The following is a 24,089-nucleotide window of genomic DNA, read 5'->3' as shown; positions in this document are numbered from 1 at the left end:
AAGAATCTCATAAGCTATTTAGCCCAACTCCCTCGTTTTACAGATGGGGGAACGCAGATCCACAGAGGTGAAACTGCCCAAGGTAACACATAATCAGACATACATTCCTATGAACTCACCTAAGCATCGATAAGGAATGACGATGTGGGGATAACTCTTGCACTGCTTTCGGCCTCTCTTACACCAGTTCTGAATTGTCACTGGCTGGTTAGCTTCCACAACATTGGTAATCTGTTGCTCCGGATAGACCTGGTAGGAAATACACATGAAAATTATTTTAAAAGCTTCCAATCTGATTCCATGTTAAGAAAAGTAACAAAGTTTGTATTTGGAATTTCACGTTATTTGAATCATTCCACAATCAAGGATCTAAACTCTAAATGGATCCAAATGTAAAATTAAAATTGCTACACTAACCCAAAAGATAAAAGAGAAAAATGTGATTAGTGATACCTTGAAGTGCAGAATAAAAAGCCTAAATTTAACATTGAGACTGATTGTGATAATCCACTGAAAATTTTATTACGTACCTACTGTTTACAAAGGAACACCATAGTACTGTTCTGTGGGGGAATTTAAAAATCTCTATCTTAGAGGATTTACCAGATTTATTGTTGTACTCTCTTGTTTGTCAATGATTCTTATTTCTGCTCTTTAGATAAAGAAAAATTAGACAACATTTTGAAGAAAGTTTCACACAGTGCCTATGATAGCACTAGATAGGTTCTATGGTAGCAAGAAGGGGTAGATTCAAGAGATGTTGGGGAGGCAGAGACAGTTAAGATTCGGCAACTGCCCGGATAAGTGGTATAAAAAGTGAGAAGCTGAGGACAATGCCAACGTTGCTAACCTGGGTGGCTAGAAAAAATGAACAATTTTAAAAGCTTATTCTACCAGTTAGAGAATTAGAAGAGAACAGCATTTAAGGGCAAAAATAACGAATTCTATTCTGTACATTTTGAGTTGGAGAGGTTTAGGACAGAGCCATGGGGAATATTCAAACTTAGGAAGGAACAGGTCAATAGGTGGGAGGAAAACCAAAAGAAAAGAGTGTCATGAAAAGCCAGAGAACAAAGAACACACAGGATGAGGCGGGGTGGTGGTGGAGGGTCAACAGAGGGAGATCAAGAATGCTGAGAATTTTTTAGAAGTCACCAAATGGAAATATGGAAAGGTGTCAGCACACAGAACCTACAGAAACCTAAGATTGTAGTGGAAAAGCTCTAAAAATGTACCTCTCAAGGAACCACAGGAGAAAGGGACAGTGCAGGACTAAGAAGAAAAGTACTTAGAGTCACTGTAGGAGACTTGCTACAAGCACTATCAATGACATCTAGCTGGGGTCTGTCAGGTTTAAAGCATGGGATGAAGCTAACTCTAGATTGGAGACCGTGCAAGAGGACCAAGACAGATCAGCACACGGGAGACTGAGTCAAAACTCAGGAATTCCTGAAAATGGTAGGGCCTAGTCCTGGTCACATCACAGAGGACCAAAAATTGTCTGCCCATACCATCAAAAAGTACGAAAGGTAGCAGTTTTATAAAAGCACAAAACCCGAATCCAGAACCTAAGGCTGGAAATAGGAATAAACAGAAACAAATGACTAAGACAATAAATAAGTATTATGGACCAAGATAAGCCCACAAGATAAAACTAGAGGAAAGGAGTAATTCTACAAGTCCAAGTATTAACCTGACAGAAAATAATTACTTGGCCTCATGAATTACAAGAGTACTGGAAGAACAAAAAAAGGGAAAATGAAAAATTAACTCTAGAGAGGAAAAGGTAAAAAGAAGAATCAATAGCTTAAAATAGATGGTGATGAATTTTAATTAAGACCTTAATTCCCTTAAAAGTAGGATGGACCATACATAAAGTTGGACACTACTGAACAACAACAACACGTAATGAAACAACTTGGTGAGAATATGAAAACAAAATTAAAAGACTGAAAAAACAAAATATAAGGTATATACATATATACCAACCACACCCACACACACTGTCCTGAATAAACAAACAAACAAACAAACAAACAGATCAAGGAGAGATCAAGGAGATGGTACGTCCTAGTCTTAGAATCACTGGGCTACCTGAAAAATCATGACAAAAGAAAAACCAAACAAAATTTGGATAACATATTTCTAGAAATTGTAAAGGAAAAATGCATAGATCTATCAGAATAAAAGGGCAAGGTGAAAATAGGAAAAATATACCAGTCACCTCCTAAGTAAAATCCCCCAAAATGTCAAAATTCAGTATATCTAAAGCAAAATAATAATAATAATAATGCTGCCAGGAACCAAAAAGTAAGAGTTTGATGACTAAAAGCCTAAAGTCAGTTATCATAAGATTTGAAAGTTACAACTATAAACGTGAAAAGAGCTTGCAATATGAGATTCCAAAAAGGAAAAGATTAAAATTTACAACCAAGAATAACATCTACCTTTCATAACTAATCCTAAAGAAGGGAAATGGACCTTTAATGAAAAAGGATTTCCAAGCAATCATGAAGGCCAGAGCTGAACAAAAACTATAAAATATAAATGCAAGAGTTAAGAGAAACAGAGAAAAGCAAATATGCTTAGCCAAATGGAAGAGATTATAATATTTTATGCCCTTGTGTTCAAATATTAGGAGAAGTAAGCATCTTCTCAGAACCCTAATAAGGCTGGGGTGGTTTTCTTCTGTTTTGAAGATCTTAAGAGAAAAAAGGAAATAGCAAGGAAGGGAGACTGAGACAGGGAAGAAATGGAAAGGAAACTTACTAGGTTATATAATAGGGGTGCAGTGAGATGAAAAATACACAAAAATGGAGGAGAGGGGAGGAACAGAATTGCTTATGCTTTGCTGTTGTTCAGCTGTATTCCACTCTTTGTGATTCCATGGACCATAGCACACCAATACTGTCCATGGGGTTTTCAAAAATACTGGAGTGTTTTGTCATTTCTTTCTCCAGTGAGTTAAGGAAAACAGAAGTTAAGTAACTTGCCTAGGGTCACACAGCTACTAAGTGTCTGAGGCTGGATTTGAACTCAGGTCTGACTCCTGGCTCAGTGCTCTCTCCACTGAACCACCTTACAAATGCTACAGCAAAAACAGAAACGATAAAAAGAGATAATCAGGGAAATTGCAATAATACTTAAAGACTCCATAGGGCCAACAAATCAATCTCAATACTATGTGTATATATACACACACACACACATGCATTGGCGTGCGCAGACACGCAGACACACACACACACACACAAACAGCAGAGTATCTTGTTACTTAAAGAAAAACCTCATCAAATTACAGGTAGAATTAATCAGTTAAAAAGTACTAGTGTGGATCCTCAAGGTACTGCTTTTAGACCAGGACAAATCTAACTTAAAAATAAATAAGAAGGTTAAAGACTCAAGAACTTTAGAAAAATTAGAGATAATAAATAATGGTGATAACTGAATAGGAATGGAAAGGATTTTCACTATTTCTTAGACATGCAAGACACCTCAACAAAAATTTGCAATGTACTGGTGCATAAAAACCTTACGTTCAAATACAGAAAATCAGAAATCTTAAATGCATCATTGATTGATAAGAATGTGGTAAATTTGTGTTCAAAAATGAGAACGGATTAAAAATCAAATGGAGATTAAATAAAAATCTGAAAGATTTGGTGGTGGTAATAACAAATAAGAAACAATAAAAAATTCCATCACAGAATATGACAATAATGCGACATCATACCAAAAAGTTTATGCAATGCAAGCAGAGCAGGCTTTGAGGAAAATTTTATGTCTCTAAATAGTTTAATAGAGCAAAAAGAACAAGTTGATGAATTGAGTATGCAACTACCAAAAAAAAAGTTAGAGTAATAAATCAAAAACTTAAAATTAAACACCAAAGTAGAAATTCCAAATATCTAAGAAAAGCTTAACAAAATTTCAAGCAAAGTAATTTAACTGCTAAGTAAAAACTAACATCTACTTTTCGGAAAAAAAAAATACTAGATTAAACAGCTTGTTTGATTAAAAAAAGAGGAGGAAGCTTTACTGTTTGTATAAAAAATGAAAAATAATAATTTCTATCAAATGGAGAAGAAAATAAAAAACTATTTTGGCTATTTATATGCCCAAAATATGATAAATAAAGTATATATCAAAATATAAAATATTCAAATTTACAGAATAAGAAATAGATCAACATCAGAAAAAGAAACTGAAGACATAAAAGAACTCTCGAAGTTAAACCCCTGCATGGTTTTACAAGTGAATTTTATCAAACACTAAAGGAACAATTAATTCTAAAACTACATAAATTCTTTGTGATAGTAAGAAGTCACCCTTCCAATCTTTATCTATGATTCAAATATGATCGTGACATCTAAACCAGAAAGAGAAAAAAGCAGAGAAGAAAAACTAGAAATAACTATACCTACCGAACACTAATGCAAAGAAATTTAAATAACATAACTAGCAAATCGGCTACAACATATTAGAAAGAGTATACATTATGACCAGGTTAAAATCATATCAACAATACAGAGTTAGTTCAATTTAAAAGAATATAGACTATGTCAAAAGATGCCGAAGAAGCTTAATAACTATTTGTTTTTTTTTAAAGCATAGAAAAAATGGAATCTTTCCTTGATATCATAAATAGTCCCTATCTATGATTAAGAGTAAACATTGCATGTAAAGGAGAAATGCCAGAGGCCTATCTAATAATATCAGGGGTAAAGCAAGGATGCCATTCTTACCATTACTATTTAACACAGTGTTAGAATTCTAGATAGAGGAATAATACAAGAAAAAGAAAATTGAATGAATAAACACAGGCAAAGAGAAAATAAAACTACTGATTTTTTTTTTCAGATGATGTGATGGTCTATCAAGAGAATCCTGAAAACTCAACTAATAATCACAAAATATAAATGAAATAATAAATTCAAAGTTGCAGAATGTAATTGCAGCTAGGGAGCATGATGTCTAGAGTGCTGGGCCTGGAGTCAAAGGTGACATCAGATACTTACTGTGTGACCTTGGTCAAGTCACTTATACTCAGCTTCAGTTTCCTCAACCGTGAAATGGGAATAATAATAGCAATTACCTCTCTGTATTGTTATGAGGATCAAATGAGATAATATTTATAAAGCACTTAGCACAATGTCTAGCTGCTACAAATACATTTGTACATATGTGTCCTTTCTTTCATTTCCTTGAGGTAACAAGCCTAGTAGTGGTATCACAAGGTCATATCATTTGTAGGAGCTTTTTTATTTTTATTTTTTGGTAAGAGCAAAAAACTAGAATGTAAAGAATACTTATAAGTTATAGAATGGCTGAATAAATTATGATACGTATGGTTATGTATAAAGGAAGACTATTGTACTGTTAAAAAAAATGATGAAAAGGATGGCTTCAGAGAAACCACAAACTGATATAAAGTGAAATGAGTTGGGTGGGGAAACCCACAGCCCTCTAGCTCCACAAGTGCGGCCCTTTGACGAAATCCAAACTTCATAGAACAAATCCCCTTATTTGTTCTGTAAAACTTGGACTCAGTCAAAAGGTTGTGCCCAAGGACCTAGAGGCTACATGTGGCCTCAAAGTCACAGGTTCCCCACCCCTGGTACAACAAGGAGAACAATTTATACAATAACAACACTATAAAAACCAATAATCTTAAAAGACTTCAAAAACTCAGCTTATTGCAATGCAGTAACCAAACATAATTGTGGAAGATTGGTAATGAACAATGTCATGGACTTAAAGTGAAGTAGACGTATGTTGGGATGTGACCAATATGGAAATTTGTTTTGCTTAACCATGCATATTCATTACAATGGTGGTGTTTTTTATTTTTATTTCAGTTGTGGGGAGAGAGAGAAAATAAATGTTAACCGAAAAAAACTGATTTAATTTAAAGAAACGCGGTCTATGATAATGACCACCTTACTATGTAAGCCTTTTTGCACTTCAATTAAGTTTCTCCTCTAAGTACAATAGATGTTATGACATTGTGTGTGTGTGTGTACACACACACATATATAAGTGATGTAGTGGACAGAGTGCTGGGTCTGGAGTCAGGAAGATCTGAGTTCAAATCTAGCCTCACATACTCACCAGCTGTGTGATACTGGGCAAGTCACTTAACTCCTATCTGCCTCAGTTCCTCATCTGTAAAATGGGGACACACTGGAGAAGGAAATGGCAAACCACTCCAGAATCTTTGTCAACAAAACCCCAAATTGGGTCACAGAGAAGGACATGTATCTATGTATGAAGCACATATGCACAGACATGCATATACAGATACACCCACATATATATAGCTATATACATACATATACACATACCTGATATATATATCCCTTAATTATCTATGTTCAATCAACAAGTATGTTAAGTGTCTAATATGCAATGCACTAGGAGCTGTGTGGGGGTGTGTGTGTGTGTGTGGGGGTGTGTGTGTGCTCACGCACATTGTGTGTGGCAGTAAAGATACAAATATAAAGAATTTAGAAATTCTTATTCACAAGGAGCTTACATTTTAACAATAGACACAACAATAACATATAAATATATGCAGCAAAAATATAAAGTTAATAAATACAAATATATACAAATTAATTAAATACAAGATATTTTGGGAAAGAAGGTATAAGAGGTCAATATTTAGGAAAGGCTTCATACAGAAGATGCTTAAGAAGAAGCTTAATACAGCTGCTTAAGCTGTATTTAAAAGGAAGGAGTCTCTGAGGCAGATATGAGGAGAGAATTGTATTCCAGGAATGTGGTAAGGCCAGTGCAAAGGCATGAAGACAGAAGATGTAGTGTCATAAGTGAGGAATAGAGAGAGAAAGCCAGATAGATGGGTCAAGGAGTACTGTAAGGGGAGTATACCCAAAGAGGTTGGAAAGATAGGTTGAGGCCAGGTTCATCCAATCAAAAAGCTGCAAGACTTATGCACCTGAGACACAGTTAACAGTGAAAAAGTATCAACTTTTTTGCCTGTGTACTTCTATGGTCACTGGGCCTTTAGGGCATTAGCCCAAGTGATTTCATATTGGAGTGCTATCACTATAAATATAATAACAAATAATATAAAGTTTGCAATGATCACAACCACACTGCTTCTAGGCAAAAATAAAGGGAGATTTAAATACCTAGAACTGTGGACTGACATACTGCTTGAGGTTGGGTCTTCACAGTATATAATAAAAATGACAATACTACCCCAACTAACTTACTCACTTAGTGCTACAGCAATCAAACTTCCAAAGTATCATTTCACAGCATTATAAAATAAAGTCACAAAACGTCTAGAATCTCAAATTTTGAGTAAAAAGTAGGATTTAAGGAGTTATTACCAGCATTACCAGCCCTATAATTATACTAAAAAGCAGTAATCACCAAAACTACTTGTACTGGTTAAAAAAAGAAATGTGGATCACTGGGATAGACTAGAATGCAGAAGAATGCGAAACAAATGAACTTAATAACCCAGTGCTCAATAACTCTAAGAATAGAAAATACTTGAAGAAGAATCTCCTGTTTGACAAGAACTGTAAAGAAAACTGGAAAGAAGTTTGGCAAAAATTAGGAATAAGGCATTTTCTTCCAACATATACCCACAATACGTTCAAAAGGGCTACAAAACAATTATAAAAGGTAACATCCTGAAAAAACAACAATAACAACTACAAGAGAATGAGATCAGATATCTTTTAGGGCCATAAATAATGGCAGAATTCCTAATTAAAGAAAGGATAGATAGAAGAAATGATAAAAAATTAAGTATATAACATAAAATATGAAAGCCTTTATGTGAATAAAATCAAAGAAGACAGAATTAAAAGAGAAATGACGGGTTAGGAAAGCACATTTTCATCACATCTCACTTATAAAAATTTGCTATCCAAAATATATGAGTTTGACAAACAGATAAAATCAAGTAAGTAGTCAGTGATTACAGTTTTCAAGAATTAGAAGCCATATATGGCCACATAAAAATTATCTCAAGTGAATTAAAACAACTTAAAGATTCCACTTCACACATGCAAACTGGTAAAGATGGGAAACAATGTCAGAAAAGGTGCAGAAAGACAGTCATCTGCTGAATTAACTTCAGTTCCTCACACATAACCCTCCTTCTCCCATCTCTATGGCTTTGCTCTAGCCCTCTCACACGTGTGGAATGCATTCCCCCTCTTTACTCTATGCTCCTGTCCCCCACATCCTTTAGGGCACTACTCAAGCACCATTATCTGCATAAAACCTTTCTGTAGTGCCCCACTTATTAGCATCCTTTCTCCCAAACTACCTTGAATTTAACAAATATGTATATCTGTATATATGTTTTATATATATATATACATACATACATTTGTTAAGTATCTATATATAATATATAATACACATATAAACACATAAATATTTGAATTTCTTAATTTTGTATTTACACTGTTTATATGTATAGTTGCTATCTTCCCCCATTTTAGAACAGAAACTGCTTTTTAGTAGGGACTGTTTCATTCTTTGTACTCCTACCCCCAGAACCAAGCACAGCATCTGGCATGACTAGCACAGTGCCTGGCACCTACACTCTAGATAAATATATATTGATCGTCTGAAGAAAACAACGTATTGACTGAGAAGCAAAATGGATTCAATGGTTAGTACACAAGCTACTTGAAAGTGCCATAATATTTACTCTGTCTTTATTGATCCCTCTAAATCTTCCAATCAGTCCCATACTAATAACTTAGTCTTACAGAGCAAATATACAAAATGCATAGCTATAGTGAGAACATTAGAGTATTTGATGTTCACATGTAAAACTGCTCTCTATTTAGAACACATCATCAAGTGCAGATCAATTAATATAAACTGTGGCCCCATCCAGGCAGACCATTAAGCCTGCCATGGTTCTGCATAGCCTTAAAATCATTTTCATCACTCCTTAACAGAACTAAATATGGCTTTCAAGAAAAAGGAGGCGGCATACCCAAACATTTTATTATCACCTAATATACATGGATGATATAAAAGTATATAGCTCTTCTTAAAAACATATTAATCTACTTCATTTCATGTAAACTTTCTCCAATGATATAAATATGTGGTAAGTATAAACTTTTTATTACCAAGGAAGAATAGAAAGTTAAGGTTTTGAGAATGAATCCAGGTCACTGAACCAATGATGAAGGCAATACTTATAAATACCTTCTTAGTATTCTCCAAGAAAGATAAATAAAGCATTAGGTTATCAAGGAGAAAGCTGAGGTTGTGACTGTAAAGAGCATCTTGAAAACAAATCTAATGGAAGAACACAAAGTAATACCTATGCATTGCCATTTTTAACATACACTTTTCTTTCTTCTTTTTTTGCGAGGCAACTGGGATTAAGTGACTTGCCTTGGGTCACACAGCTAGAAAGTGTTAAGTGTCTGGTCTGAGAATAGATTTGAACTCAGGTCCTCCTGACTCCAGGGTTGGTGCTCTATCCATTGCACCACCTAGCTGCCCCTCTTAACATATACTTTTGACATAGTAAAATGGACTACAACTGATAGATGTGCCAGAATTAACTGGCAAAATGCTAATGGATTTATCCAACAGACGCTTTCAGTGAATATACAGAAAATAAGAGGACACACCAATAAAATTCTTTTAAGATAAAAAAATCTTACAAATAATGTGGTCCTATTTTCATCTTTCTCAAAGATAAAATCAACTTGTTTCAATGTAATACCTCAAAATATTCAAACATGAAAACAAAGTAAAGAAATAATACTTTACCTGAAAATGGTGTGTTCTGTGGTATTTAACAGAATATGAAAATTGGGCAAAAAGGAAAGGAAGTTATTCAAGAAGAGGTGAAAAAGTCTATGAAGAATATATTATTGTACACTAAGAAATGACAAATATAAGGAATTTGGAGAAACAAGGAAATATTTTTATGAACCAAAGCAGAGCAAAATAAGCAGAATCAAATGACCAATATAAACAAAGTCTACAACAATGTAAACAAAAAGAAAATGATGGCATTACAGAATAGGTAATGGGGAAGTAGGGAAGAAGCACTTAGAGGGCATCTATCATGTGCCAGGCACTGTTCTAAGTGCTTTACAAATATCTCATTTGATCCTCACTGCAACTCTGTGAGGGAGGTGTTGTTATTATCCCCATTTTACAGCTGAGAAAAATAAGGCAAACAGCAGTTACATTACTTCCCCAGGGTCACACAGCTATTAAGTGTCTGGGGCTGTATTTGAACACAGGTCTTCCTCACTCCAGGCCCAGAGCTTTATTCACTGTGCTACCTAGTTTCCTCTAATGAATCTACCTTCCTTCTTAGGTCACAGGAGGTTCTACTAGGGCAGAATATTGTACACCTTGTCAGATGAGATTAATCCTGTACCAGCTGTTGTTTGATTTTTGTTTGTTTCTTACATGAGAAAATTCATTTTGGGGTGAGGTGACAAAGGGATCCAGGAATTTTAAAGACAAAAGGTATCAATACATTTTTATTTATTTTATTTAATTTATGCCTTTTTGTTTTTACTTCACCTTCATTTCTGAATACATTCTTCCCCAACTCCAACCCAACTGACTCCTTTGCAGCAAATAGTAACATGTTGTTACAGCCCTTTTCTGCCCACTACGCACCTCTACAAAGCCCCCTGGCTGACCCTCAACTTTAATTCTTGTGATGTTTGGCATTCTGTGGCTCACAGCCATCAACGGAAGAATAGTGTTAAAAAGACGGGCTTGAGAAGTCATGGGAAGATGGCAGCATGTGAGAAACTAAAGGGGCCTAGATTCCTCACAAGCACACTAGTAAATACTCTAAAAATGTATTCAGTCTGTAACTGCACATAACACTGCCAGAATCCAATGGAAGCCCTCAGTAAAAACAAACCTGGGTAGGTAGAAGGCAAAACCCAAAAGTATCTAAGTCTTACAATAGAAGACAAGGCCAGACCAATGCTCAAACCACAGCCACCACAAGGGATATAAATATGCCCAGTACTAGGCATCCTGTGCCCTAACCATTGCAGGAAACAGGTCTAGCCCAACCCAATATTGGGCAAGGGAAGACTGTGTTCCAGTCTTTGCAGGAACACAGGCCAGTGACCACAGAGCAACCAAGCTACCATAGGAGACAGGGCCAGACAACTACTCAGTGTAGACCTGAGGCAGCCCAGGAGAGGGCCTGAGCCAAACTAGCACCAAAACTGGGACCTCTTCTTTCATGACCCACTCCTGACGCAGAACCGAGGCAGTCTAGGCTGAAATACAGTAAGAGCCACGGCAACACCACAACAAAGCCTGCCCACAACAAAGACTGCAGGAGAAGGGACCAAGGCAGAATCTGGTAAGCAAAACACCAAGTACATTGCAGGAGGTTTGCTATCAATAAACTATCAATCACAATCAACATCTAGTTGGGGCCTGTCAAGCTCATGACAAGTGTTGAGTCAACTCTGGATTTAGGACTTTGCAAGGAGTCAAGACCAAAATCTAAGTTGATCCAACAGGAGATTTTGCTAAAACCCATAAATTTCTGCAACAGGAATCACCTAAGCCACCAAATCCAGAACTAAGAAACACCTGTTCATACCATCCAAGAGTACAAAGAGTCTGACAAAAGAGAAGAGACAAAACCAATCCAGAAACTATTGCTAAAAGATGAGTAAAGGTAAGGTAGGCAGGGAAGGAAATAAGCATTTATAGCATCTACTATGTGCCAAGTATGGTGAAATATTTCAAACTAGGAGAAACCTAAGAGGTGAACCTAAGAAGAAAATAACCCCCCAAGTCTCAGAAGACCCTCAGAGAAAACAATATCCTAGCCACAAGAAATGAAATGAAGTATAAGATACAAAATATATTATTAAGGAAAATTATAACTAGTTAGGAAAGACAAAGAGAATTAATAGCTTAGACTAGATGATGACAAAATTAGAATTAGCCAAACAGAAAGCAATATGGGACAATAAAAATATTAAAATAAAATAAAAAGATTGGAAAAAAAACAAAAGACATAATATAGAAAAGGTAATATATCTACTATCAGAAACAACCAATATGAAAAACAAATCAAGGGGAAACAAGTAGACTACCTGAAAAATCATGTTAAAAAAACATGGAGATGGAAGGATCTGGATAACATATTTCAAGAGATTATAAAAGTACCTAGATGTATTAGAAACAGATGGGAAAGTAGAATCACATGAAAAGAAAAGCCCCCAAAAGACATTTGACCAAAAGGAGGGAACTTTACAATGATAAACTGCTTATGATTTTTTTCCCAAACAACTAGTATTTACTAAGGGCTGAGAAGACGTGTTCCTCAGAAATCTAATGTCTTCAAGGATTATTCAAAAGATTAAACAAGAATGATGGAGGACCTAGAAAAGGTCGTATTATATTTTGAAGGTACTAAAAGAAAAAGTAAAGGAGACAATGAAAATGTTGAGCAAAAAGGAGAAGGAATTTATTATAACATATAATAAGGCTATATGTGGTCAAGCTGAAAAAATTGGGAAAAGGGTATCTAATCATCTTCACTTTCTTTTGAACTATACAAAATAAGCTTGAACACACACAAGAAGAGCTTAATGTAGAAATTCATAATATGCAATATGGAAATAAGGAAAGAGAAGAAGAAGAAGAGATAGGTCTAAGGGGGAGGGCAGAATAAGTAAGGGAATAAAGCAAAATAAATTCCAACCTCAAAAGGTGGCTCAAGAAGGGAAAGGGAAAGGGTTAAAAACTGTGATCAGAGGCAGGGCAAGGGGGAAAGAGAGAGGTAATGGAACAAACACATCACATCAATTATAGATCACTAGCCTTTTTAGCAAACTTTCTTCTTTGCAAAGTCTGAGGAGGAGCAAAGAAAAAGGACAAAATAGAAGCAAACAGTGAACTAGAATTTATTAAACATGTTCTATGTGCCACACACCGTGCTAGGTGCTGGGGATACAAAGAAAGGCAAAAAATAGCCCCGGTCCTCAAGGAGCTCAGCCTCCCCAGGAGACAGTATGTGAACAACTGCATACAGGACAAATTGGGGGCAGTATCAGAGGAAATGTATGAAGATTGAGGAGGACTGGGTAAGACTTTTTTTTCTCTCTCTCTCAAAAGGTAGGACTTTAGCTAAGGCTTAAAAAAAGCCAGGAAAGCTAGGAGACTGAGATAAAGGGACAGCTGGTGAAAATGTCTGGAGTCGGGAGACAGAGCATGTTACGTGAGGAACAGCAACGGGGCCAGTATCACTGGATATAAAGTACATCGGAGAGTAGGGGTAAGGTGTAAGAAAGCTGCTAAGGTAGGAAGTGGTCAGGTTATGAATGGCTTTAAAAACCAGGGAATTTTATATTCTATCCCGGCGGTGACAGGGAGCCAACAAAGTTTATTGAGTGGGGGAGAGGAGGCAATATGGTTCAATCTATGTTTTAGAAAAATCAACTTGACAGCTAAGTGGAAGACGGAATGAAGCAGAGAGAGACTTGAGGCAGAGAAATCAATCATCACCACTGAATAGCAGGCTTGAGGTAATGAGGGCATGTACCAGAGTGATGGCAATTATCACAGGAGAGAAAGTGGCACATCTGAAAGATGTTACAAAGACGGGATTGATAGGAATTAAGAATCGACTGGAAATGGGAAGGGGCTGTGTGTGAGAGAGAGTAAGGAGTCAATCTATCATAAGAAACTGAGTTAACTAAAATTAATAATTTCTGATAAGTTTCAGGATTTCATCAACACATATCACAATCGTTTCTGTAAATGACCAACAAAATCCAGAGAAATATTCTACTGAAAGTAACTTCATAATGTAGCTCAGAATCTATCAACAGACACAACTCTATGAACACTATGAGCACAACTACAAAACACTCCTTACATACAGACCTAAATAAGTGGAGAAATATCAATTATTCAAGAGTAAGTCGATAAAATAGTAAAGATGACAATACAATCCAAATTAATTTACTTCTTCAGTGGTCATAATCAAACTATCAAAGCATTCCTTTATACAGCTAGAAAAAATAATATTGAAATTCATCTGAAGGAACAAAATTCAAGAAATTCAAAAAGAAATAAAAAAAATGTGGAATGGAAAGGGTCCTATCAGTATCACATCTCAAACCTATTTGGTACTGATAAAAAAAAGAAGTAAAAAAATTGGAACAGGTTAAGTATAAAACATACAGGAACAAATGATACTTAGCTTTTGATAAACAGCAAGGCCCTAACTCCGAGGGTAAGTAAAAGGCAATCCAGAAGAGGAAAAGCAGAAAACAAAAACATTACAAGAAAATCTTCTAGCTCTATAAGCAAAACATATCTCAAAGACAGGCAAGGCAGACACAACCTAACGACCATAAGTTTCCTAGAAGAACATGATGGGACAAAAAACTTTTAACACCACAATGAAGGAAATAATAGAAGAGGCCTCCTCCGAACATCTGAACATAGAAAATGAAATTCCAATGGAAAGAATCCACACATTTCCTCCAGGAAAAAAAACAAAAAACAAAAAAAACAACCCACCTCCCCCACGCAAATCCCAAGACATATAGTGGTTAAATTTAATAATGCAATTCAGAAACAAATTCTGCAAGCCATTTAGGGAAAGACATTCAAATACAAAGGAAAACACATTCAAATAACACAAGTCTATTCTGCACTTAGAAAAAGGAGGATGGAATGGAATAATGTATTCCAAAGAGCACTGGAGCTCTGGCTGCAGGCCAGGGTGATATCCCGCAAATTAACCATACAGGACGAAAGATGGATATCCAATAATAAAGAAGAGTTTGAAACATTTTTAGAAAGAAAACAAGATTATTTGCTTTTCAAATAACCCAAATTTAAAAATGCAGGAGTGAATAAAACCAGACAGTGACAACAACAGAGACTTCTTTCTAAATACACACAAGGAGACAGAAGTGAAGGCAGAAGTCTGGTAGAGGTGATGGTGAAGAAGCAGATGGGGCATTACGGACTTAACCCGGTGACATCCGGCTTATAGGTGAATGCTTCTTTTGTGGGACTACATTACAACATTGAAGAGGACATGAAAGGGAGAGAAGCTAGCAGGGGGATAGAGAGGAGAGAGTGATGTGCCAGGGCCAAATCAAAGGCTATTGATGAGGGCAAAGTGATCTCTGCGGGCTCAGAAAGAGAAGAGCCTACTGGAGACTGGATGATGAATGGGGGGAAGAGTGTAAAGAGGGGGAAAGGAAGTAGGTGTTACTTTGGAGGTGAGAGGAGGTTCCACTGATGAACACACCTATGAGTGAAGGGAGATAGATACACCTTACATTGGATGAGGCCTGGGGGATTTGGTGCCTGAAGTCTACTGGTCCTAAGAGGGGAATTGGAACCCCAGGGGACAAATGGAACCTGGAGGAGTGGGAAAGCATGGACACAGCAAGGAAATTTCCAGGGTAATATTTAAAAAAAAGTCAACAAGAAAAAAAATACATATAGATATCAGTGGGTGACAGGAGGAGATGTGTGTGTGGGAATGTCACCATAGGGCAATGTCCTCTCTGACACTTGTAATAATTATAAGTGTTCTTAGAGTAAGACACAATGGAAAAGGGTAATCCATAGGGTAAGCCCTACAACGCAGTGGCAGAAAGTGCCTAGGTCTCAGCCTAGAATGGATGCCTTGGAAGCTTTGGCTGTGAGAAGAACAGAGACAAAAGAGAGAAAACAGATGATTACAGGGGTCATGAATCAGAGGTCGAGAGTAAAGAGAAAGAGAAAACAGATAATGAAGAGAAGTCAGAGAAATCCTTTTTGTAAAGGGACACCAAAAAACCCCCAAAACTTAAAAAACCAACGAACAGCACTACCTGAAGTGGGAAAGTGGTAGGGGCAATTTACTTGACTGAGGGAGGAAAAGAGAAGGGAACAAATACAAATCAGTAAAAGCGGGAGAAGAAAAGAAACTGAAACAAAACACTAAAGGGAAATGGGTAGAAATATGAAGAAGGGATCAGATGTGAGAAGAAAGCCAGCAGAAAGAGGACCACATTAAAAAAAAAAGATTAAAGTAACTGAATGAACGTAATATTATGTTTACAGTAGAAGAGGGGAAAAATCAAAACATGAAAAAAATTTGCAATTTTAGAGACAGATGGAAGTAAATATAAACCTAACTCTTAAAACGTTAAATGTGAATGGATTAAATAAAAGTCCAGTAAAATAAAAAGAGTGAAATATTGGATAAGAAAACAAACCTAACGATATGCTGCTTAGAAGAAACACAATAAAAAAAGGCATATATAAAGTAAAACTGAGGAGATGGAAAAAGAAGGAATTGCATCATGCTATCAGACAAAGCAAAGACAAATGTTCAAAAATTAAAAAGGGATAAACAAGGAAACTATATTACGTTGAAAGGAATCATACACAAGAAATCAATATTTGAAATAAACTCGGGGCAGCTAGGTGGTATAGTGGATAGAATGCTGGCCCTGAAGTCAGGAAGATGATTTCATCTTCCAGATTTCAAAAATGGCCTCAAAGACTTAGGAGTTGTGTGACTCTGGGCAAGTCACTTAACTCTGTTTGCCTCAGTTCTTTATCTGTAAAATGAACTAGAGAAGGAAATGGCAAACCATTCTAGTATCTTTGTCAATAACACCCCCAAATGGGGTCATGAAGAGTCAGACAGAAATAAAACGACTAAAGAACAAGAACAAATATATGCTTTAAATACCTTAGCATCCAAATTAATAAAGGAAATGTTATTTGAGATTCAAGAAGACATAGACAATAGCACAATAATACAGGAGACTTCAATATCCCTCTACCAATTTTGGATAAATCTAACAAAGACAAACAAAAGGAAAAATATAGAACTGAACAAATTTCTGAAGAAATTAGAGTTAAAGAGACTTAATGGAGTCTTCTGAATCAGACAGCAAAAAAATACATATATTTTTCTGTGCCACATGAAACTTTCACAAAAATTTACTATGTACTAGGGTACAGTGATATTGCAAATAAATATAAGAAGTCAGAAATAGTTAATACTTTATAGATCATAAGGCAATGAAAAGAGAATCTGTTTCAGGGACAACAAATAGAAAATATAGGCTCATAAAGAGATTTAACAATGAAATCTTAATTAATGAGTGGGTCAAATAGCAAATCACAGAAATAATAACCACGTAAAAAATGACAATTAAGAAATAATATGCTAAAATTTCTGAGATATTGCTAATGCAGTCCTTGCAGGGAAATCATATCCTTACAATCATACATTAACAAAACAGAAAAGAAGAAGATTAATGAAATGAATATGTATTTTAAAAAATTAGAAAATTGGGGCATCTAGGTGGCGCAGTGGATAGAGCACCGGCCCTGCAGTCAGGAGGACCCGACTTCAAATCCGGTCTCAGACACATGATACTTCACTAGCGGTGTGACCCTAGGCAAGTCACTTAACTTCAACTGCCTCACCAAAAAAACAAACAAAAATTAGAAAATCAACAAATAAACCTAAAATAAGTATAAAAGAGGAAATATTAAAAACCAGAGGGGAAACAGATAAATTTGAAACAAAAAATACATATAAATGATCAAAGTAAAAGCTGGTTCTTTGAAAAGACTAATAAAATTGATAAACCCTTAGTTTAATCTGATTAAAGAGAAGAGAGCAGAAAATCAAATAAAATAGCAAATGAGTGAGGTGAAATCACAGCAAAACCAGAAGAAATAAAAAGATCTGATCATATTATGCATAGCTATATGCTAATAAAACTGAGGTCACAAAAGAAATAAAGAAATGCCTTCAAAAATAGAAAATAGTCAATTTATCAGAAAACCAGATAAAGATCTTAAATACCCCAATATATGAAAAATATATCTACCTGTAAAGGAACTATCAAAAAAAATTAAAAACTCCAGGTCCTGATCCATTCACAGGAGAATTCAATTTTTTAAAGAACAATTAGTACCCATATTTCACACATTATTATAAAAAAATAGAGAAAATCCCCTACCAGAATTCTTTTATGAGACAAATATAGTCCTAATACCTAGGCCAGGAAAAGATAAAACACAACAATAAAACTACAGGCTAATATCATTAATGAACATTGTCTTAAAAATTTTAAACAAAATCCTATCAAACAGATTAAAGCAATTTATTCATTCATTATGATGCAGTGGGATTTATATCAGGGATGCAACATAATTAATCATATCAAAAATGAAGATATCCAAAACATATGCTCATTTCAGTAGATGCAGAAAGCACCTTTGAGAAAATACAACATTCTTTTACACTAAAACAAAAAACAAATTTACAAAGTATAGGCACAGAGAGAACTTTTTTAATATCATAAAAAAGCATCTATCTAAAACCAAAAGCAAGCATCATATGCAACAGGGACACATAACACCCCTTCCCAATAAATATGAGAATGAAGCAAGGATGTCCACTTTCTCCACTATTATTTAATACAATTCTGGAAATGCTGGCAATAACAATGAGAAAGAAATTAAAGAACTAAAGATGAGTAGAAAGGAGATAAAACTATACCTGTTTGATGTGACAGTATACTTGGAAAACCTCAGGGAATCAGCAAAGATACTAACTGAGACAGTTAAAAGCTTCAGCAAAGTTGTAGGCTACAAAATCAATCCTCAAAAATCAACTACATTTCTACAGAATAATATCAAAACACAATAAACAATAATGGAAAGGGAAATCTCATTTCAAATAATGACAAAATTCATAAAATATCTGAGGATTTACCTCCCAAAGCACACAAAAGAAATATAAAGATTCAATTATGAAGCACTCCTTAAATAAATAAAGAGCAAGCCAAATAACTGGAGGAATGTTCAGGGTTCATGGCTAGACCTTGCCAATATAATAAAAATGACACTACTACCAAAAGTAATTTGTAGTTTTAATGCTATACCAATCAAATTACCAAGGGAATACTTTACAGAGCTCAATAAAATAGTAACAAAATTCATTTTAAAAAAAGATATAGGGGGCAGCTAGTTGGCACAGTGGATAGAGCACCGGCCTTAAAGTCAGGAGGACCTGAGTTCAAATCTGGCCTCAGACCAAACACTTGACACTTACTAGCTGTGTGATCCTGGGCAACTCACTTAACCCCAATTACCTAAAAAAAAAAAAAAAAAGATCTAGAATATCAAGGGAAATGATGAAAAGAAGGAAAGATGAAGTGAGAAGTACATTCTCTCCTTCAAATTATATTATGAAGCAGCAATCATCAAAATCATGTGGTGCTGGTTAAAAGAGAGAGAGAGAGAGAGAGAGATGGGTCAGTGGAATGGATAAGACAAAGGAGAATCAGAAACAATAGAACTCAATAACCTACTGTTTGTTAAAGTGGAAAACAAAAGTTCCTAAGGAAAAACTCTCTATTTGATAAAAACTGCTGGGAAAACTGAAAAGCAGTCTGGCATCACATTCCATAATAGATTCTAAATGTCTATGTGACCTTAATATTAAAGATCACATACTATTAAAAATTTAGAAGAGAAACAGATCATATACCTCTTATAGCTATGGGAAGAGATGTATTTTTATCCAAACAAGAGACAGAGGCAATTACAAAAGATAAAACAGGTAAGTTTTTTACTTGAAATTTTTGAAAAGCTTCTGCATAGACAACCTTAATGCATCTAAGTAGGATAAGAAGAAAAGTGGTCAAATAAGAACAAATCTCTGTATCGAATTTCTCTGATAAGGGTTTGGAAATATATGTAAATCTAACAGACATTCACCAATAGATAAATGGTCAAAGGATATGAACAAACATTCTCAAAAGATGGGCAAAAAACCATCCTTGCTCTCAAAGAGCTCACAGTCTAATAATGAGACAACATGAAAATAACTATGTACAAAAAAGATACAGATAAATTGGGAGTTAATTTTAGAGGGAAGGCATTAGCATTAAAGGGGATCAGGAAAGGCTTCTTGAACAAGGTGGGATTTTAGCTGAGATCTGAAGGAAGCTCAGGAAGTTAAGAGATGGAAATGAAGAAAGAGAACTCTAGGCATGAGGGACAGTCAGTGAAAAGTCTCAAAGTTGGAGATGTAGTGTCTTACATGGAGAAAAGCAAGGAGCCTAGTGTCAACCTGCAATGGAGATGACAAAACAAAAATGACTAACAGTTGACATCCAAGATAAGTAGGGAGAAAGAATAAGAGAATATCTAGTGGACCTCAGTGAATTCAAGTCACTTGATAGAGATGGACTACGAGAATTGGAAGATATGAATGCTGAGCCACTGTCAATGATATTTGAAAGATCGTGGAAACCTGTAGAGAAACCACAAGACTGGAGTAGGGCTACTGTTTCAATTTTCCAAAAAGATAATAGAACGGAGATTGCAAATTATAGACCAGTGTGCTTTACTAATTTGTTTCTTAGGAAAAATCTAAGAGATCATAAAAGAGATTGCTAAGAAGTGATGATTGCAAAGAGCTAACAGGGTTTCATCAATCAATCAAGAAGTATTTATTAAGTGCCAACTATGTGCTGAGCACTGAGCTAGGTACAAAGTACAAAGAATGAAACAATTCTTACTTGCAATGATTTTCTAGGAGGAGGACACAAACACATAGAAATACAGCATCAATATAAATTTAACAAATACATATTCATATACATATACAAGATAGTTCAATACAAGGTAGTTTAGGAGGGAGAAAACTATTAGTTGGGGGAATCAGGAAAAGCTTCATACAGAAGATGGTACTTGAGCTGCACCTTAAATGAAGAGAGTGATATGACTTGAAGGTAAGGAGGTGGTATGTTCCAGACATGGGTGACAGTCAATGAAAAGGTGCAGAAAAGGGAAACAGAGTCTTGTGAGTGAAGGACAGCGTGAAAGACAGTTTGGTTGGAGTGCAGAGCAGAAGGGGAAGTTATGTTGAATGAATAGGTCATGCCAGACTAACCACATTTCTTTTTTGACAGGAGTATGAAATTAGTAGCTGACAGGAATGCTGTATAGTTTACAAGAAAAACTTCATGTGGATAAGATAGGGAGGCATGGTTAGACAGTGGTTCCAAAAATAATCTAGGTTTTAACAAGCTGCTCAACTCAAGTCAACAGTTTGATGCAACAGCCAAAAAAGCTAATGTGATCATGGGCTACATTAAGAGAAGCATACCTTTCACTAACAGGAAGGATACAGTCCCACCAGAGAGATCTCTTATCAGACCTCTTCTGGTATAGAGTTCAGTTCTGGGTGCCACAGTTTAAGGACACTAATAAGCTAGCACGCACGTGTCCAAAACAGGATAACCAGTATGGTGATGAGCCATGAGTCCATTTCAGAAGACTATCAGTGGATGGAAATGGGTATATTTACCTTGGAGAGGAGAAGGCTTAGTACAGTTAACTATTTTTAAATATTTTATTCCCCAAGGGGCAGCAGAACCAGAAATAATGGGCAGACATTGCAAAAAGGGCAAATTTAGGCTTGATGGGGGTGGGAGGGACGGGAACAACTTCATAGTAATTAGAGCTGACCACAAGCAGAATGTGCTGCTTCAAGAGGTTTCCTTTGCTTGGAGGTCTTCAGACAGAGGCTGGTTGACCACTTTTTAGGTATAATTATATTAAACGCAGAATGTCCAAAAGTAAATTCAGTATCTTTCCCCCAAATGCTCCCTACATCCTAATTTCCTTATTACTTTCTAGAGCACAACCATCCTCCCGTCACTCAGGCTTGAAACCTAGATGTTATCTGGGATTCCTTATTCCCTCTCACTCTGCCTCTTCCCCATACCCAATCTGTTGTCAAATCCTGCCAACCTTTAGAACTTCTCTTGCATATATATACCCTTCTCCCTGCTGAAGCTGCCACAACCCTAATTACCCTACTGCCTGACTACTTCAATAGTCTTTTGTTTGGACTTCTTGCCTCGTCTCATCCCACTCCAGTCCATGCTTTGCTATCGTTGTTTAGTTGTGTTCGACTCTTTGTGACCCCTTTGGGGGTTTTCTTAGCAAAGATAGTAGAGTGGTGTGCCATTTCCTTGTCTAGCTCATTTTACCAATGAAGAAACTGAGGCAAACAGGGTTAAGTGACTTGCCCGATGTCATACAGCTAGTAAGTGTCTGAGCCTGGATTTGAACTAGGTCTTCCTGACTCCAGGCCCAGAGCTCTATGCATTGTGCCATCTAGCTGTCCCAAATCGATTTTTCTAGAACATAGCTCTGACCATGCCACACTCTTACTCAATAAACTCAAGGGTGAAATCCTGTTTGGCTTTTAAAGCTGTTCATAGTCTGGCAAATTCTGACTTTACCAGTTTTCTTACATCTTATTCTGCTCCCTCAAACATACTAGCTTCCTTGTTCTTCCTCATATAAGACACTATATTTCTAACTTTGACTATTTTTCCTGGCTGTTCCTCATGCCTAGAATTCTCTCATTCTTCCTCTCTCTCTCTCAACAGAATTCTCTATCTCCTGGAGTCTCAAGCTTCCTTCAGATCTCAGCTAAAATCCCATCTTCTTCAAGAAGCCTGTCCTGAGACCCCTTAATGCTGGCGCTTTCCCTCTAAACTTACCTCCAATTTTTCTGTATCTTGTTCATACACAGTTGTTTGCACGTTGTCTCTCCATGTTGCTCTCCTTGACAGCGGGGATAGTTTTTTTCCTTCTTTGTATCCCCAGTGCTTAGCACAGTGTCTGGCACATAATGGGTGCCTAATTAATGCTTTTTGACTTGCCTATCAGGGATACCTTTCATAAATGGGTTGGAATCAACGACTACTGAGATTGCTTCCAATTCTCAAATTCTGTAATGCCATGATACTCTAATTGCTGTAACTGTAATCGCTGGGGGAAATTTCCTCACCAGAAGTTATAAGCACCAATGAAATCATAGGTCTGGCAAAAATAAAAATTTCTTAAGCTTTTGTCAAAATAAAAAGATGCAGATATATACACACATATACAGTCACTAGTGCTAGTAAGCTAGGCAAGCAGAGATGTCAGTAATTCACTAGAGTAAGGGGGAAAGGGGAACTGGTGAAGAAAGAGAGAAGGAGAAAGAGAGGGAGAAAAAGGGGGAGAGAGGGAGACATAAGGAAAGTAGAGGGAAAAGGAGGAAGGTAAAAGGGGAAGGAGGCAGGGAAAAAAGGAGAGAGAGGAAGGGAGGACAGGGAGGGGAAAAGAGAGGAAAAGGAGGGAGAGAAGGAGAGAGAGGGAGGGAGAGAAAGGGAGAGACAGAGACAGAGAGAGACAGAGATGGAGGTGAAAAGAGAGAGACAGTCAGAGATGGGGAGAGAAAGAGAGACAGGGAGACAGAGAGAAAAAGAGAGGGAGAGACAGAGACAGCAACAGAGAGAGACAGAGAGAGAAAGAGACAGACACACACACACAGACTGAGGGAGAGAGGGAGATACTGAGAAACTTTGCCTGTTGACAGTCTTGGGCTCCTGATTGGCTATATCTCAGGAGAAATAAGTCTCCATATAATATAATCTTTCTCCTTTTAATATGCTGTACTCTCGGTAAATATTAAGCTTGAGCCACAAATCAATTTTCACTGACAAAATACACCTTTTGGCTCATGCAACCCTAAGGTTTACAAATCTGTTTCCCCACCAAGGTTTTGCCCTCCTTTAATTCCCAATCTCACTGAAAGCAATCAAGTATATAGAATTATTACAGATTCCAATGGCTGTCTGTATTTTAATATGATGACATTGCTAACCAAAAGTCATACTCCACAAGACACTGACAGTAACTTGATTTATCGTAAGAGAAAGGCACATGCATGTGGGAACTCCTTATACCAAGTACAAAGGAGTCCTCAATAGAGGCAGAAACGAATATTTATGGGTTACAAAAAATGGAGGTCTCATGTGAGAGGAATTAGGAGCAGGACAGCTAGCTTCATTTCCAACCAATTCTAATTAGGGTCAAGCAAGGGAGTAACAACGCAGCGAGGTTCTCCACACCACCACTCCACACCAGAACAGCACAGGGGAGAAAGTCAGTGTAAGGGATTCCCACCAAAACCCTCATTATTACATTTCTGATTAGTTCTAGGATTCTGT

The 24,089-nt window shown here is 36.4% G+C and overlaps 1 protein-coding gene across 2 annotated transcripts in view; it reads right to left on the bottom strand.

The window, feature by feature from the left end:
• Positions 1-24,089, bottom strand: part of APP (amyloid beta precursor protein) — a 164,249-nt gene that overhangs the window by 114,108 nt on the left and 26,052 nt on the right. For both annotated transcript variants that reach the window (XM_027875455.1, XM_027875454.1), the window contains exon 3: positions 120-249. In XM_027875455.1, coding sequence (XP_027731256.1) covers positions 120-249 — 130 coding nt within the window. The remainder of the gene's footprint in view (positions 1-119; positions 250-24,089) is intronic.

Source organism: Vombatus ursinus, unplaced genomic scaffold (assembly GCF_900497805.2).
Source record: "Vombatus ursinus unplaced genomic scaffold, bare-nosed wombat genome assembly UNPS02014809.1, whole genome shotgun sequence".
Lineage (NCBI taxonomy): Eukaryota > Metazoa > Chordata > Mammalia > Diprotodontia > Vombatidae > Vombatus > Vombatus ursinus.
This window is presented reverse-complemented; position numbering and strand designations above follow the sequence as displayed.